Raw genomic sequence first — 14,862 nt, 5'->3', positions numbered from 1 at the left:
CAGGCCTAATTAGCTGTCACAGCAGGTGGAGCAGGGACCAGGAACACTACGGTCTGCTCTCTGACAGCACAGCTCCCCCAGACACTGACCGCACAGGAACAATGTGTGTGTGGGGGACTATGAGTGCGCATGACGGTGTATGCGTACTTTTCTCTTTGACTCCATGGGGGTATTTTGTGTGCTCGAGGGTAAAGGAAAAAAGACAAGATGGAATGGTGAAAGCTGTGTCAGGATGCAGTGTACACATACTCCTTCACATACAACCAGAAAGAAGAGCATTTTATTGCAAACGTAGGTGCAGTGTAGATTTGTGTATGAGTGTGTCTCTGGAAAAGTTTAATTACCTTTCAGTTAACTTTTGCCCGCGAGTGCTCTAGACAGCAATATTTTACTTTATAGTTTCCCCAGAGACTGGACTTCAACAGAATAGAAAGCAATAAAAATAAGAAGAAAAATAAGCCAAGAACTAAATAATACAACAAAGAAAGACAAAATTACAATGTCATTATACCTGACAGATTTACAGGTTGAAGCAGATGTGTATGTGATTTATAGTCCCTGCCGAAATAGACATACTAGATGCTATAGATATCTCTGAAGACACCGCAGACTGAAAAATTAAAGAACTAATTTCAGGTGTAATATGTTTTCTTTGGGCAGATTTGTGGCTGTAAACAATCCTTCAACCTTCCTCTCCCTTAATAGAGGCCCATTTACACGCTTCCTCTTTATCATCAGACCCTGTCACCTATCATCCTAGCACAATACATTACTTAGTGTGTTTCCCTCCAGCCCCTTTTGGTTTGTCCCTCTTCTTTTGCTTTGTGTGTGTCCATGCAGTGGCGATACAGTGCATTCTGATGTTCCCTTCTGTATGCAAAGGCCTGTGTAAGCTGCAGTAATACTTCTTTACCGATAGCTCTGCTCACACACACACGCAGTCACACACACACACACACGCCGCGGCTCTACACACTCCCCTGGTTTAATCTATTACCTTTTTTTATGTGGCTCAAATATTCAGGCCGTGTTAACCAATGCATCATTATGAGGCGTATAACTGCAAAAGCCAAAGGATTTATAGGCTTAAATAAATTATGTGATCCGATAGTGCAAGTTTTATGAGTTGCAACTTTGCAAATATTCTTTTAAATAATAACAATAAAAGAAAAAAAACAGGAAAGTGGGGAGTTAGAAGATGAAAGAAAGTGATTTCTACTTCATCCGACTGTTAAAGGCTGCCTGTAACTGCACATCACTTTCAAGCTATTCACTCTATGCCTTGTCTTTATAACCATCTCACACATTTTATATGAATTGATGGGTTCGTTTGGAGCATTTAAGCATCAAGCGTCCCCCTACTGCTGGTTGTATCATTTCCTTCCGTGTCGTACATGTGTTCTCCTAATAATTTCTATTGAGCATACTCACATGTGGTGATATCAAATGTAATATGTGAACACATGCAACAGCATACACAGTGATGCATTGTGCATTTTCACTCTAATATGGTTTGCACATGGTCACTATACATCACTTTTGATGTTGTGTGAGTAGGTCTATTTGATCCCATTTGGCAGATGGATCCAATTGTCCGGGCTGATATTGGGTTGTGACAGAATGCAATCTAACGGCAGGCTCATTGATGATGATGAGTTCTGTTCCATTGCACTGAGATCCAGTCCAATTTCAAAAGCAAATTCAGCCATTCATCTTCCAAATAATTGTGGCACTTTATCAATTGCTCCCAGTCTTTTTATCTATCACTTCGATTGATGTGATCATTTTCACAAACAACCTTCTGTCCTAACGGCATCTTGAAACACACTTGCAGGGTTGTGTGCTTATGTGTGTGCGCTAGTCTGTGTCTAAAGGCATCTCTAAAGAAGTCCGCTAGCATAAGCGTGTGTAAATGAATGTGTGCAATGAACAAGGAGATATTGGTGTCTGTGTTTCTATGTAAATGGATATCCACATGCATGCATTTGTTTGTGTAATAACACTTCTCTTTATTATTAAAACAATAGGTCTTCTGTTCCGTTATTAGTATGATGTTTTTTCTGCGTTTGTTCTGTTCTGTGTGTATGAGACCATTTAAATATGGGTGTCTGCATAATGGGCAACCTCATGCTTTTGTCTTCTATTATTATGCACAGCCTGTGAGTGTGAGTGGATTTTCATGAATACACAGTGCCCTTTTGTGTGTTGACAAGAGAATAGGTTGAATGTAAAGCATGCATCATAAGCAGCTTGTGTGTAAGCATGGCGTAGGATTTTATCTTAAAATGCTAAAAGTCCTGCTGCATTCAATAATTTGTCATTTTGTTTTAATTTTTATTGAAAAGAAAATCCTTAAAAGCAAAACAATCAAAGGAAGCTTCTTGTGACTTTTAAGCTCAATGCATCACCGTATCCACATAGTGAAAAGAAGAAGACAAATAAATGTGTTCATTGGCGATATTACTCTGCTTTTAAGACTGATGATAGCATTATTGTCCGGTTCTGTTCTGTTCTACTCAATCTACTTTATTCTTCCATACTCAATGTGCACAAAATACAAAACCTGATATCCTTTTTCAGGTAAACACATGTTTACATATATATTATTAGCCTAAAATAAATACATATTTTGGGTTTTGGGTGTTTGTAGTTTTTATAAATCATAAATCCAAATAATTTCCTTTTATGCGCTATATTGTTGTTTTTTTTTGTTATATTTTTACATATTACATGGTTGCCCCTTTTTTTACGTTAATATCAGCAGAGTCTGTCTGCTCTGTCTGTCACTGTTGATGTGAATCTGTTGGATCAGTTTTTTTTCTTCATACCTATATCCATATTTGCAGAAAATAGCCTATTTATCATCTGAAGCATTTAGACCTAGCATGTATCCTACAATTTAATTAGTTGTACTACACAGCAAAGCAGTCAATCATCAATTATATATTTCATTGTGAACTAATATAGGAAATTTAAATCTTATTCATTACTTAATGTGCATTTGCACTGTATAATTAACTCAAAATCCCAAGGCACCCCTGGACTTGCCTCAAGGAACACCATTTGGAAATACCTCTCCTAGAAGATATCGGTAGCTGAGATGTCATGCTTTGTTTATTTAAACATGCTTCATTTATTTAAAACATATATTTACTTTCATGTTTACTTGTTTGATTGACTCATGTGCTTCATATTAGGTTTATATCGATGATAAAATAACTATGTAAAAACATACTGCACAAAAGGAAAAAAAAAGGTTTTCAACATGTAAATCACAAAACAACCATAACTATACAAATATGAGAGCTTTGTTTACAATAACCTTTCTCACGCATCTGCAAATCATTTAGAACTTCTCATCATTCATATTGGTGTTTTCTTGTCAACTTTTTACTGCACACTAGTAAAACAAAAGCTAACCTGGAAATTCAGCACGACTGAATGAAGAACAAGAGAAACATCTCCTCTGGCTCAACTTTGGATTCCCTATAAACAAACATTTTGGAGATACTCCCTGTTTGTTGAAACCTTTGGTTTATTTTGAAAAAAATCACAGACCATTTTGAAATGTTTGTGTCCATGCACGCTGTGGGGCTTGATTGTTGGATGTTGTAGCAGAGCAAGAGTCCGCCACTATTCTCCCTGCTGCTCTGTGATTTCTCACTGCCGACTCTTTCAACAGCACTGTGGACTGTGTGGCCTCAAGTGCAGAGCCAACCGGCAGGTATACGAGAGGAGCAGAGTAGGATATACACTCATAAATCTGACAGATGCATTGTGTGTCATTACCTTCCACTTATTATTATTCTCTTGCTCCTCTTTGTACCGTGAACTACTTTAGCTGTTTTCCCAGGCTGGCTCACAAACATTTGTGCTGTGGCCTTGCAGAGTGACAGATGCTCCTGGGAAGCTACCAGGTTATTGTTGTGATTCTCGCCTTGGCTCTGTGTGCTTGAATCAGAGCATTTAACCTTCCGTGCTTTGGAGCCTGTACTGGCAGCAGTATGTGGGCTGTTATCAGATTGTACTGCTTTGCAATTATGCATGTGCATAGACAAATGTTGACTGAATTAGGAGTTCCAAATAGGTCTTTCTGTTGAAAAAAATAACTCAGCATCTTGTTATCAGTAGTGTCACAGTGTCAGGTAAATTTAGAGTCTCAGGTAAATTAAGAGACGCTAAAAGATCGGCAAAGCATAGAGTGAAACCAAACTTCTCCTTCTTGTTCCTAATTTCTGAGAGAAGACATTTACAAGCTTTATCCAGAAATGTTTATATTTATGTTTATTTTAATCATGCTATTAACTGTGTCAAACCTTATTGGCAGGGCTTTTAAAACTCAAAGTCACAATAAGCTATGAAAAAGTATTTATCATTATAATTTCCAGAAAATGAAGGCACTTTGCATAATTATGGCTAAAATTATGGTTGTTATTGTTTTCATTTTTGTCAGAGAAAACACTATCTTACTCTTCTGTGTATATTGTTAGTTTCACATTAATACAATGCGTATTGAGAAGTATAAGCAATTAATCAGTGTTTAGAAACACAGTATTAAACAGTGTCTCTAAATAGCCTAATTATGACTTAAGTAATTCATTGGATATTTAGTTACCTGACAAACTTCTCTAATTACGCTGAGTTAATTAAAAAAAATAATTGATGAGATTTTTACAATGCAAAGGATACAATAATAACAAGTTGAACAATTTTTCTTACATTTTCGACAAACACAAGTTCCCTCTTTGTTATAAATAACAGATTAAAAGCCCAACATATTAAAACTCCCTCGTGTTGACACCACATTAGTTTTATGTGCTGGCAAAATTGCAGTTTTGACTTTAAATGATCACATTTCTAAAGACTACCAATTAGTTATTTATGCAAAAGAACAGAAAGCATTTTTGTATTTTAGAAGTCTGTTATTTCTGACTTTTTCTTTTTCTTACATTTTGTTGTTTCTAGTTTCTCCTCATTCACCAGTTTTTTTTTCATTACTGTTTTCCTTTTGAAATGCTCCAGTATGTACCCCCCACACACACACACACACACACACACACACACACACACACACACACACACACACACACACACACACACACACACACACACACACACACACACACACACACACATGGCCCCGGTAATGTCCCTGCAGCCCAGTGAAAGAGAGAGGGAAAGAGAGGGGAGAGAGCAGCAGTCGCCTCACAAGAGCAGACCTCATAAAACTCCCTGTCACTTTGACTAATTTGTTAGTCTTGTCTCACTGTGTTGAATTGTCACCCCCCCACTCCCCACCTTCTGATGCACCTCTAGCCAACTCCCCCTGTCCTTCTTTCCACCCCCCTAAATCCACGGGCAGAGGAAAAAAGGTGGAGGAATAAATGTAATATAGCGTACTGGCCATTGGTTGGAGTGATCTACACAGCAATCCATCTACAGTCAGAGGAAGAACAGTGGCTTTATGGAGCAGAGGATGGTGTGATAGCTCGATTTCTCATCCACTTTCTGTCTGTGTCTACCTCTGTCCCTGCTCCAGAGGAGACCTTTTGATACGGTAAAACAGAAAAACAGAATAGGAGAACAGATCTATTATGAATGCTGTCAGGGCTACAGTCCCCAAGACTAGATTGGGTTGGACCAGGCAAAGCAGGGCAGTGTGGTATAGATTGGTTCAGATGTTCAGCCGGGACTCTCACAGGACCAAAGAGCCAATACCGGATTCATAGAGATAAATTAAAAGCAAAAACCTCGCTCCAGGAGAGAATCAATTGCCAGGTAATTATGGAGAACTAGAGAGAGATTACAGAGACAAAACACAAATACAAAGATGTTTTCCTAAGATACTGCAGCATAACACCAGGGATTACTGTGTTAGCTAGACTGAAGAAACTTTTTTGCCGTTGATGCCCCCTTTTCTTCCCAAACTGACCCTCAGTACCTAGTCTTTAAATAGGAGCTCAGACTCAAAGCTAAAAATAGGCCACATTTCACCGCCAGCAACCCTCTGCTCAGCTGTCAGCACCCTTTCTCCCTCGTCCTCACAGTGAGGCAGACACAGCCCTCCTTCATGTGTTTTCAAGGGAGACAGGCAGGGTGTGATCACTTTAGCTCTAACCCATCTCCCTCCAACCCACAAGGAAGAACCAACCTCTCTTGGCTCACTGGCCTCACGGGGAGGTCACTGTGAACTCCAATTTAAGAGAGGAATCATTCCCGCTGTGCTGGGCCTGTTTTCCCTCCACACAGACAGAATGTCCTGACGTGTGAGTGATGCATGATGGAAACAGTAATTTGGGCAGGTATAGTGCAGCCAGTGCAACATCTGGTTTGAAAATGAGGCCTACAGTGACATAATGTTTGTAATTCAAGGTGAAGAAGAGGACTTTGAACGTTAGTATAATGCATACTGAGAATGTAAAAACTATTAAATATGTAGATGTTTAATTTTAGCTAGACACTTTGTCTTGTGTGGAATTTCAGTTTTCATTAGGGCTTCCACAGAGCACATACTGGAAGAAAAAATTATCTATTAAAAATCAGAAAACATACAAACAAACAAAACCACACTGTTAACAGAGATGTCAGTTCCACTCACTGAAACAGATTACTTAACCACAATTCTCTGAACCTCAAAAGGCACTAATATTAATGACAGAAGACAGGGCATATATATCGGCCTAATAATGGTCTGTACATTTCATTTTGTAATCAAGAGCCTCTGTCTCAACCAGTGCCTATGGCTCTTTGTGGGTTCTGTAAGAAAAGTCAGTCTGCATTAAGCATCTTTAATTGAGCTTAAAAGGCTGTAAACGGCATCAACAGCTCCAATGAATTCACTGACGGCGAAACTGCTGAATGATAATGAGAGGCATCAAACAATGGATGGCTTATCAAGATAATGATCCCTGATGACTTGAATGGAGATGAAATAACAGCAAGGACGAATTAATTAACCGGTGTCAATATTATTTTTTCTATTTTGTTATTCATTTGTAACATTTGACTGTGGCGAGGTTTGACATTATGCAGTTGTTGCATGAACAATAGTAAAAACAAAAACAAGAACAAAAAAATCACTATGTTGGGGACATATTTAAGGAAAACCCTGAAACCGTGGTACAGCCTCTGTTATACTATGTGGAGCTTTTAGCTTGCATGGTTTATGCTCATTTCCTGCTTAGAAATCAATACAAAGCTGTTCTGAGTGAATGTCTTTGTCCTCTGAAAAAAAGACCAAAAAAGCCAACCCCAAAATATTTTTGTCCTAATGGAAGTGGTCCCTTGCAGGTTTGCATAACCTTCTTTAATAGGCAAAGAGACCTCACTGAATGGGTGGATAAAAATGAAAAATCTATGAATTGTGTGCTGTGTCTTTGCCAATTAACAGAACTCTAATTAAACTACTTTTTGGACTGACGTGTCAGACAGCACTCATCAACAAACCAAACATGGAATTATCTTTTGGAATAAAGGTGCTCCATCCCTCTATTAGACTTTCATATACGTGCAGAATCAATGACAAGACAGTGAATCTTTTTTGGCAGCACATGTTGGCCGAACATCTTACTAAGACACTTCATTCAGTCATAAGTGTCATAAGACACTACATTAATTCTCACTGATCCTCTTTAAAGATCTTCCTTTAAATCCACGGTGTCACAGTGAGACAATACCTGAATGATGCAGTTATTCCAGTTTCAACAGGTCAGTGTGTATTACACTTTTTTCTTTTTGTTTATGCACTTACAACACATTAAAAACACAATCGAGCTTGATTTGTAGATGTGATGAACAATGTAATGTAGTAGAGCAGAAATGTGGGTGTAATTGTTGTTTTAGTTAAAGTAATTTATTTGTTTTAGACAGGAAAACATTTGCACAATTTTCTAGTAGAAGTCATGCAAACAGGAGTTTGTGGGAAATTGCTCGTTTATGTACGGCTTAAAAGGGGCAATGCTCAATCACACTTTTGGCAGTTGTGGGTTTTTTTTTAGAACATTCAAAAGCAGCCAAAACTAAATGAGTCTAACTTTGTTAATTTTCTAAATCAAACAAAGTGAAAAGAACCAGAATGACAATCCAAGTCATTTTACACTGCATATACAGGTTGGTTATAAAACAGATCAGTCTCTTTTACAATACAACTGTGCTTTTATGACAGATTGAAAAAATAATGAACCGTCATTCGATATCTCTATAAAGGGTAAAAAAAAAAAAAAAAAATCAAATAGAGGTTTATCATCTGGGCTTTGCACCCTGAATATGAAGATGAATTGCATTTATTATAAGGTTGCCACTCTGCACCTTCTGGACAAGAAGATTTTTCTTTTTCGGTCTGGACTCTTCCTTTCATTTGGTGAGCCACTTTCATCAGTGCCACCGTGATTGGCACAGCTGTTTAAAAGTTATGAGATGAGTAATGTAACTGACTGAAGAGGTAATGATTCATCACCACACCTTCTTCTATAAATATCCCAATTCACCCAAAGCAACTGTCAAGCGTGGATGCTTACTGAAGAACGAAACGAGCAGGTGTGCCTGGATCTGGTTTCATTTTGCATCATGTGTATATGACGCAATGATTCCACTGGGTGTTGTAAATGTATCATTAAAATTAAGCTCAATATGGAAATATTTCATTGCAGCCTTATGAAACTATAGTTTGGAATTAACTTTCATTTTATGGATTCAGCAAAGTGCCTTTTGTTTAGCAACTTTTTGTTTATTACACCAGCTGCATTATAAGGACGTTTTTTGGGAGTTTAAGCCAACACTAACACTCATTCTGCATCAGAAAGAATTGGAATTGATTAAATTTGTGACTTGAGTAGTTAATTCCTGTCTGGTGCGCAAAGTTTTACATCATGTTGATGTTTAAGTTTGTCAAGTTTTCGTAGCTGATTAGAATGTCTTTATCAAATTATCAAAGTTGGACGATTAATCATTTGGATACTTTCCAGCTGTTTGGTAGCCTAAGTTGTAGGTAACAACTGAGATAAAGTATTTCAGCTTACAGATGAAATGTTCATCAGACGTCCTCTTAATATTTAGTAATGTTAGTTATTTAAAAACCAGGAAAGAAGTTAAAGAATCAGTCAAGGGGACTCAAGAATGGCTGAAGTGTTTAAGTGTTCACACTATTCCAAGTATGAGCACTTATTCCAAGTGTGAGCACTTATTCTAAGAGAGCAATATTTGTATGTAGAGCATCTGATAGATAGAATTTATTCTTGGCTGCTTTGTGAGCTGTGGTATTCACATACCATAGTGAAACATGGTCAAGTGCCAGTGGTGTCCTTGTCTGTCTTTTCCCCCACTGCACTGTTATCAATCAGACACACCGGCTAAAGACAGATATTCTTAAGTGAATGTACACACAAATACACAAGTGTACACTCTGAAATATACTATCCTTTAGTTAAAAAATGTAAGCAAGTTTCTCTCTTCCATACTTGGTCCAACCCTTTGCGATTTCAGATGACTTTTACTCATCATAACAGTATGACTCACTCCTGGAGATTAGAACTGAAACAATGGATCTCTATGCATAAAGAAAATATGAACAGAAAGGAAATATGGACAAATGGGAAAATATGGACAGAAAAAAAGTTAGTAACAGAAAAAGACAAAAAAAGAGTTGAGGAGAAAGAGAGATGGGTTCTCTAAGTGCAGTAGCACACAGGCACATAGCTGTGAGTTCCCAGGCAAGTCAGCATGAGCTGCCTATTTGTCAGCATTGATCAACCCATTAAGGGGCTGTGGTGGGAAGCATATTGGTTTTGGAGGCCAAAGGGGCAGGGAGAGACAAAGATAAAGCAAGACGGGGGGTGGTTGAACTCCTTTCAGCCTCAGCAGCCACATGTCTGCAGGATGAAAGCTTGTAGTCTTCCCCTCGAAAGTCTACGCAGTTCATTTCACAGGGCCCAATGGGAAGGTAGTAGATATCATTTGTCTTACAGCATCTCTGGAGGCTCCACTGTATGTGTTATCTTAGCTTCCTGCCACTGCAGTGCTAATAAGGAACTAGCTAGCTTCTCAGACATACAGAACGTCACTTGTCATCTTTCTCAGTGTTTCTGTGTGCGTGTGTGTGTGTGTGCACGCAAAAGGTGGGTGGTGGGGTGGGGGTGGGTCTTGGCCCAAGGGGAAAGCAGGCAGCCTCTTCGCCCAGCCTCTGATGAATTCATATAATTAACTCTGCCTTGATCTGTTGGCTAATCCTGCACTCAGTAATAAGGGATTAAAATGTCACCTAAGCCACCTGCTGTTATTGAGCCCCAAGACTTTTGTGCTCCTGTGTGTGTGTCACAGTATGTGAGAGAAAGGGAGTGAAGATAAAAGTAAAGTTGAATTTTACAATTTCTGTGTAGCAAGCTGGAAACATTCTGTTTTCCCTCAAGAAAATGTATGCAGAGGACACTATAAAGTAGCTCAGAGAAGCAAACATCTTAACTCCAGCCATATGCAAGTGAGCACCACTCACAACCACAAAGTTTGGCAAAAAAAAAAAAAAAAAGAATTCCATAATTTGGCAGGGAGCTGGAGCAGAAGTTGCAACAGACTCCCTCGAAAACTCATTGTCACAGTCACTAAAAAGGGACATGAAAGTGGGGCATGCTTGAAGGTGGGGGTTGAGAAATCTCTCTTTTTCCCTTCTTTCTTACTGTGACCTCCTTGGATGAAGTAAAAAAAAAAATAATAAGAAGAAAGAAAAGCGTGCCAATTGGTTGGCTAAATGCCTACAGACCAACAGCCAGCTTGCCTTGCCTGCCTTCTGGCCACCTCCACTTGGTTTCCTAGCAACTCCAAGTGTACTTTGGGCTGCTTAATGACTCTTGTTGCTGCAGTGGCTCTGGGGCTACTAATGAAGCCTCCTGACCAGTCGCTTCCATTTAAAACCTGGAAGCTGACTGATCACTGGGCGTGGATCTCGGGAATTCAGGCTACCCTAAACCTCTTATGTGAGACCATTTCTGCCCTCAAAAAACCCCAAAACCTCACCTCCAACAACTTGCAAATGTACACACCACACCTTAGCTTAACTCTAAATAACTTTCTGGCAATAGCAGACTCGCATATCAATACTTTACCTCTCCTGAACTTTATGTAAGATTTACATGTGAATGTAATCACGGGGACTCACATGGGCGCCTATCACACAAAATTGCAGGATTCCAAATTTATTCCTTCAGTGAAGAGTCTCAGTGAACCAGGCTCCCACAGAACAATGGATGTAGCCTAGAAGAAGAAGAAAATGATATTTTTTGAATTGAGAACATTTATGCTGAGGGACTGCGTTTGTCAACAGAAGAAAGAGTGCAAATTATCGCAGTGATTTATCAAATTATCTCACACCAACACTTGAAAAAAGTGAGTACAAAGCATAAGGGCATCGAGTAAAAACTGATCTTTGCATTTCTGGCCATCTGCTGGATGGCTATGCTCCAGGAGGAACGCATACTCCATGAATATATAATATGAAATTTTGTTACTCCAATTAGCAACAACTTAACATATTTATTTGGTTGCTCTGGTCTCTGTCTTTCGCTCACTCTCTTTTTTCTCTGTGTGTGCATCTGTGAACAGCTCCATGGGCAAGCCTTGTGATGCCTCTGTCATTTTACAAAGCTTTGTTCCAGTGTCGCAACATATTGCTTCGAGAGCACATTACGTCCCAGGAGTGTCACCATGTATACAGTTGTCTATACGTGTCCACCAAGTCTATATTCAACCAAGGTCTGAGCTCATGTCAACTGCTGTCAAGTGCTGTGTTGCCTGAGGGCCACAACACCCACTATCCTGCCCTAGCTGACTGATCTGAGTGGGCAGTACTCTGTGCCATTCACTGGCACTCTCATGTTGGACCTGTCTGCATGGCCTAGTTAGAAAGATGGCCAACTGAAGTCTGGAAAAAAAACAAAACAAACAGAAAACTCAACGCCAAAAATAAAAATACAATACAATGCCAAATATTATGTGCGTAGGTAGCCTCAATAAATAAGGGTCTTCGGGGGCTTAAAACCACTCACCTTTTTTACAGAGGAATAGGGGGATGTTATTTGTATTTTAGAGATCTGTAACACTAGATCAAGTGATTTTCTGTATTAGTATTCAAACTCCAGGGAGAAAAAAACCTGGGGAAGTTTTATTCATGGCAGGCAGCTTTTAATATGTGTGTGTGTGTATATATATATTTATATATTTATATATATAACAAAAATTATTAATTATTAATTCCCTACTGTTAACCTTTCAGAAGCTCATAGCTATGCCGTTCGGAGGCTGTAGCACAAGGAGGGTGCTTGGGAAGGGTGGAGTTGGCTGACCAGACCAGTAGCATATTGGTTGTAAGTCACAAAAGGGCTCCTGGGTAGAGATGCGAAAGGGGAGGGGGGGATGCAGGCAGAAAAGAGGGATTGCTGAGGGTCAGGAATGAGCAGGATATAGCTGGTGACTGGGAGTCTGGAGCCAGGAGGGGACAGGAAGAGCAAGGGCCAGCCAGAAAGGACCTCTCCCGGTGGGGCTGGGAGTGGCTGATGTAATGGCATTAATCTCCAAGTGCCATCTGACACCCAGTGTGGCTCCGTCATTGAAAAGTGCTAATTCTGCTGAACTGTGAGGGGAATTCAGGCATCTCTAGAGGCAGTGCCCTGGATTAATTAAACATGCTGGCATGGAGTACTGGACAGATTTATCTCTTTTTATGCCATCTTCACCATTTGATTTTTGTGTTTAGCTAACAGAGGAGGACAAACTCAGGACATTAACACCAGGAACATTGCAACATCTTGCACCTTATATGGTTTCCAGCTAACGTGGGATTTCCCTTTTCTTTCTTCTCACTCTTTCTTTCTCTCCATCTACTTCTTTCCCTTTCTCTCCAGATGAACCGGCCCATCCAGGTGAAACCTGCTGACAGCGAAGGACGAGGAGGTAATTAACCTTCTCTTGGTCTCTGTTGCACCCCCACCCCCCCATTAGAAAACACACACATGTAAAAACACAAATACACTGAAATAGCACTCATGTAATCCCTAATAGTCTGCTCTCACTTGAGAAAACACCAGGAGTTAGTAGACTAGCCTGTAATATAGGTCACTTGCTTCTATTGACTTCCAGTCTGTGCCAGCAGAGGGGCTTTCTCAGGTTTATAGTCACTGGGAGCAGTTCAAAGACAAGATAGAAAGGCATGGAACAAAATAAAATATTGAGAAAATAGAAAAGAATAGGGAGGGAAGAATCTTTATTCCTGATTTTAAAGTCAATATTAAGAGGAAAATATCGCCCAAACATACATAGATGAGTCAGAACTTAAAAACATGTCAACTGCCTCAGCACTACGTCCGAATAACATTTTGAGATATCATGATCTAAGACGTTTGGAACATTTGTGGTATAGCCATAATGTGTTTTATCCTAAAATAAGAGCATGACTACAGTAGTTGATAGTAACACCTTCTATCACTCTATGAAAACTCTGCATTACCTCAGATAGACTTATTCAATTCAATTCAATTCAATTTTATTTATATAGCGCCAAATCACAACAAAAGTCGCCTCAAGGCGCTTCATGATACAGAGAAAAACCCAACAATCATATGACCCCCTATGAGCAAGCACTTTGGCGACAGTGGGAAGGAAAAACTCCCTTTTAACAGGAAGAAACCTCCGACAGAACCAGGCTCAGGGAGGGGCGGCCATCTGCTGCGACCGGTTGGGGTGAGAGAAGGAAAGACAGGATAAAAGACATGCTGTGGAAGAGAGACAGAGGTTAATAACAGATATGATTCAATGCAGAGAGGTCTGTTAATACATAGTGAGCGAGAAAGGTGACTGGAAAGGAAAAACTCAATGCATCATGGGAATCTTATCTACCTACCTATTCACTAACCTGTCTTCTTACTTGTCTATATTCCTATCAATTTATCTGCCTCGTTAATAGCATATAATAGCACTGATAAATGGAACAGTGTAAAGTTAAATTAAGTCATTTTCAATGATTTCCATTATGTGATGTGAGCATTTCAGTAGAACTCAATGGATATGTGTTTTGCTTAGTACAAAAAGGTATGAATTAACGAATTGTGATATCAAAACATCACATTCTGCTTTAACATTGTGCAGATTCTTTTGCACAGCTTCCTATCATCGCTAATTTGACTTTCATGGTGATTGACTAGATCATTCCAAAGTCACTTTTGACTAACATCACTGAGAATAATGCAGATTAAGTTTAAAACAAAAAGATTTATGTGGGCTGAATTTGATCTAACCGAACAGGTCTGTGTCAGCCCCGTGCTTTCATTTCAGAGTGGTGATTTAGACTGCCTAGGTCAGATTACACTGAGTCACTTTGCTGATTTATGTGGTCAAGTGTTAGTCTGATGGGCCATTTCAATTGCCATGCACCCCCCCCATGCAGATCTTATTTTTGTCATGGCAGCACTTTAATTAACGGCCATCTAAAAACAGGAAAAGTCTGACCGACAAGGCCTGGGAGAGAGCCAATCGGCATTCTTACCAAGATAAATTGGATCTCTCGGCTTAAGAGGGGAGGATGGATGGGTCCCAATATCAATTACTACCCTTTTCTCTGCAGAAAGAGAAGGGAGATGAACAGGTAGTCTGAATGAAATACAGAAGGCTTTTACGCTGCCCCTGCTAGTCTGTCAGATGAACTTTCTATATAGGAGGACAGGATAGGACACAGCACAGAATGAAATAAGACTGAGCAGACAGGCCCCAACAGAGATATTGAGCATTAATGGCAACAGGAAGTCAGCAGACAGGCCAGGGAAGTAAACCACAGTCATGGCTGACAATGAAATGAGATTTACTATGAAGGCTTGTGGTTAAAGG

At 39.5% G+C, this 14,862-nt stretch overlaps 1 protein-coding gene across 9 annotated transcripts in view; it reads left to right on the top strand.

Moving 5' to 3' along the window:
- Window positions 1-14,862, top strand: part of celf6 (CUGBP Elav-like family member 6) — a 147,087-nt gene that overhangs the window by 78,446 nt on the left and 53,779 nt on the right. For all 9 annotated transcript variants that reach the window (XR_004844137.2, XM_035914686.2, XM_035914472.2 and 6 more), the window contains exon 3: window positions 12,888-12,936. Coding sequence is in view for 8 of the 9 variants with exons in the window: in XM_035914686.2 (XP_035770579.1) it covers window positions 12,888-12,936 (49 nt within the window). In the remaining variant the exon portion in view is untranslated. The remainder of the gene's footprint in view (window positions 1-12,887; window positions 12,937-14,862) is intronic.

The sequence above is a fragment of the Neolamprologus brichardi genome, chromosome 1, assembly GCF_056152115.1.
Source record: "Neolamprologus brichardi isolate AB-2024 chromosome 1, ASM5615211v1, whole genome shotgun sequence".
NCBI lineage: Eukaryota > Metazoa > Chordata > Actinopteri > Cichliformes > Cichlidae > Neolamprologus > Neolamprologus brichardi.
The sequence above is the reverse complement of the archived record's forward strand: the minus strand, read 5'-3'. Positions and strand labels throughout refer to the sequence as shown.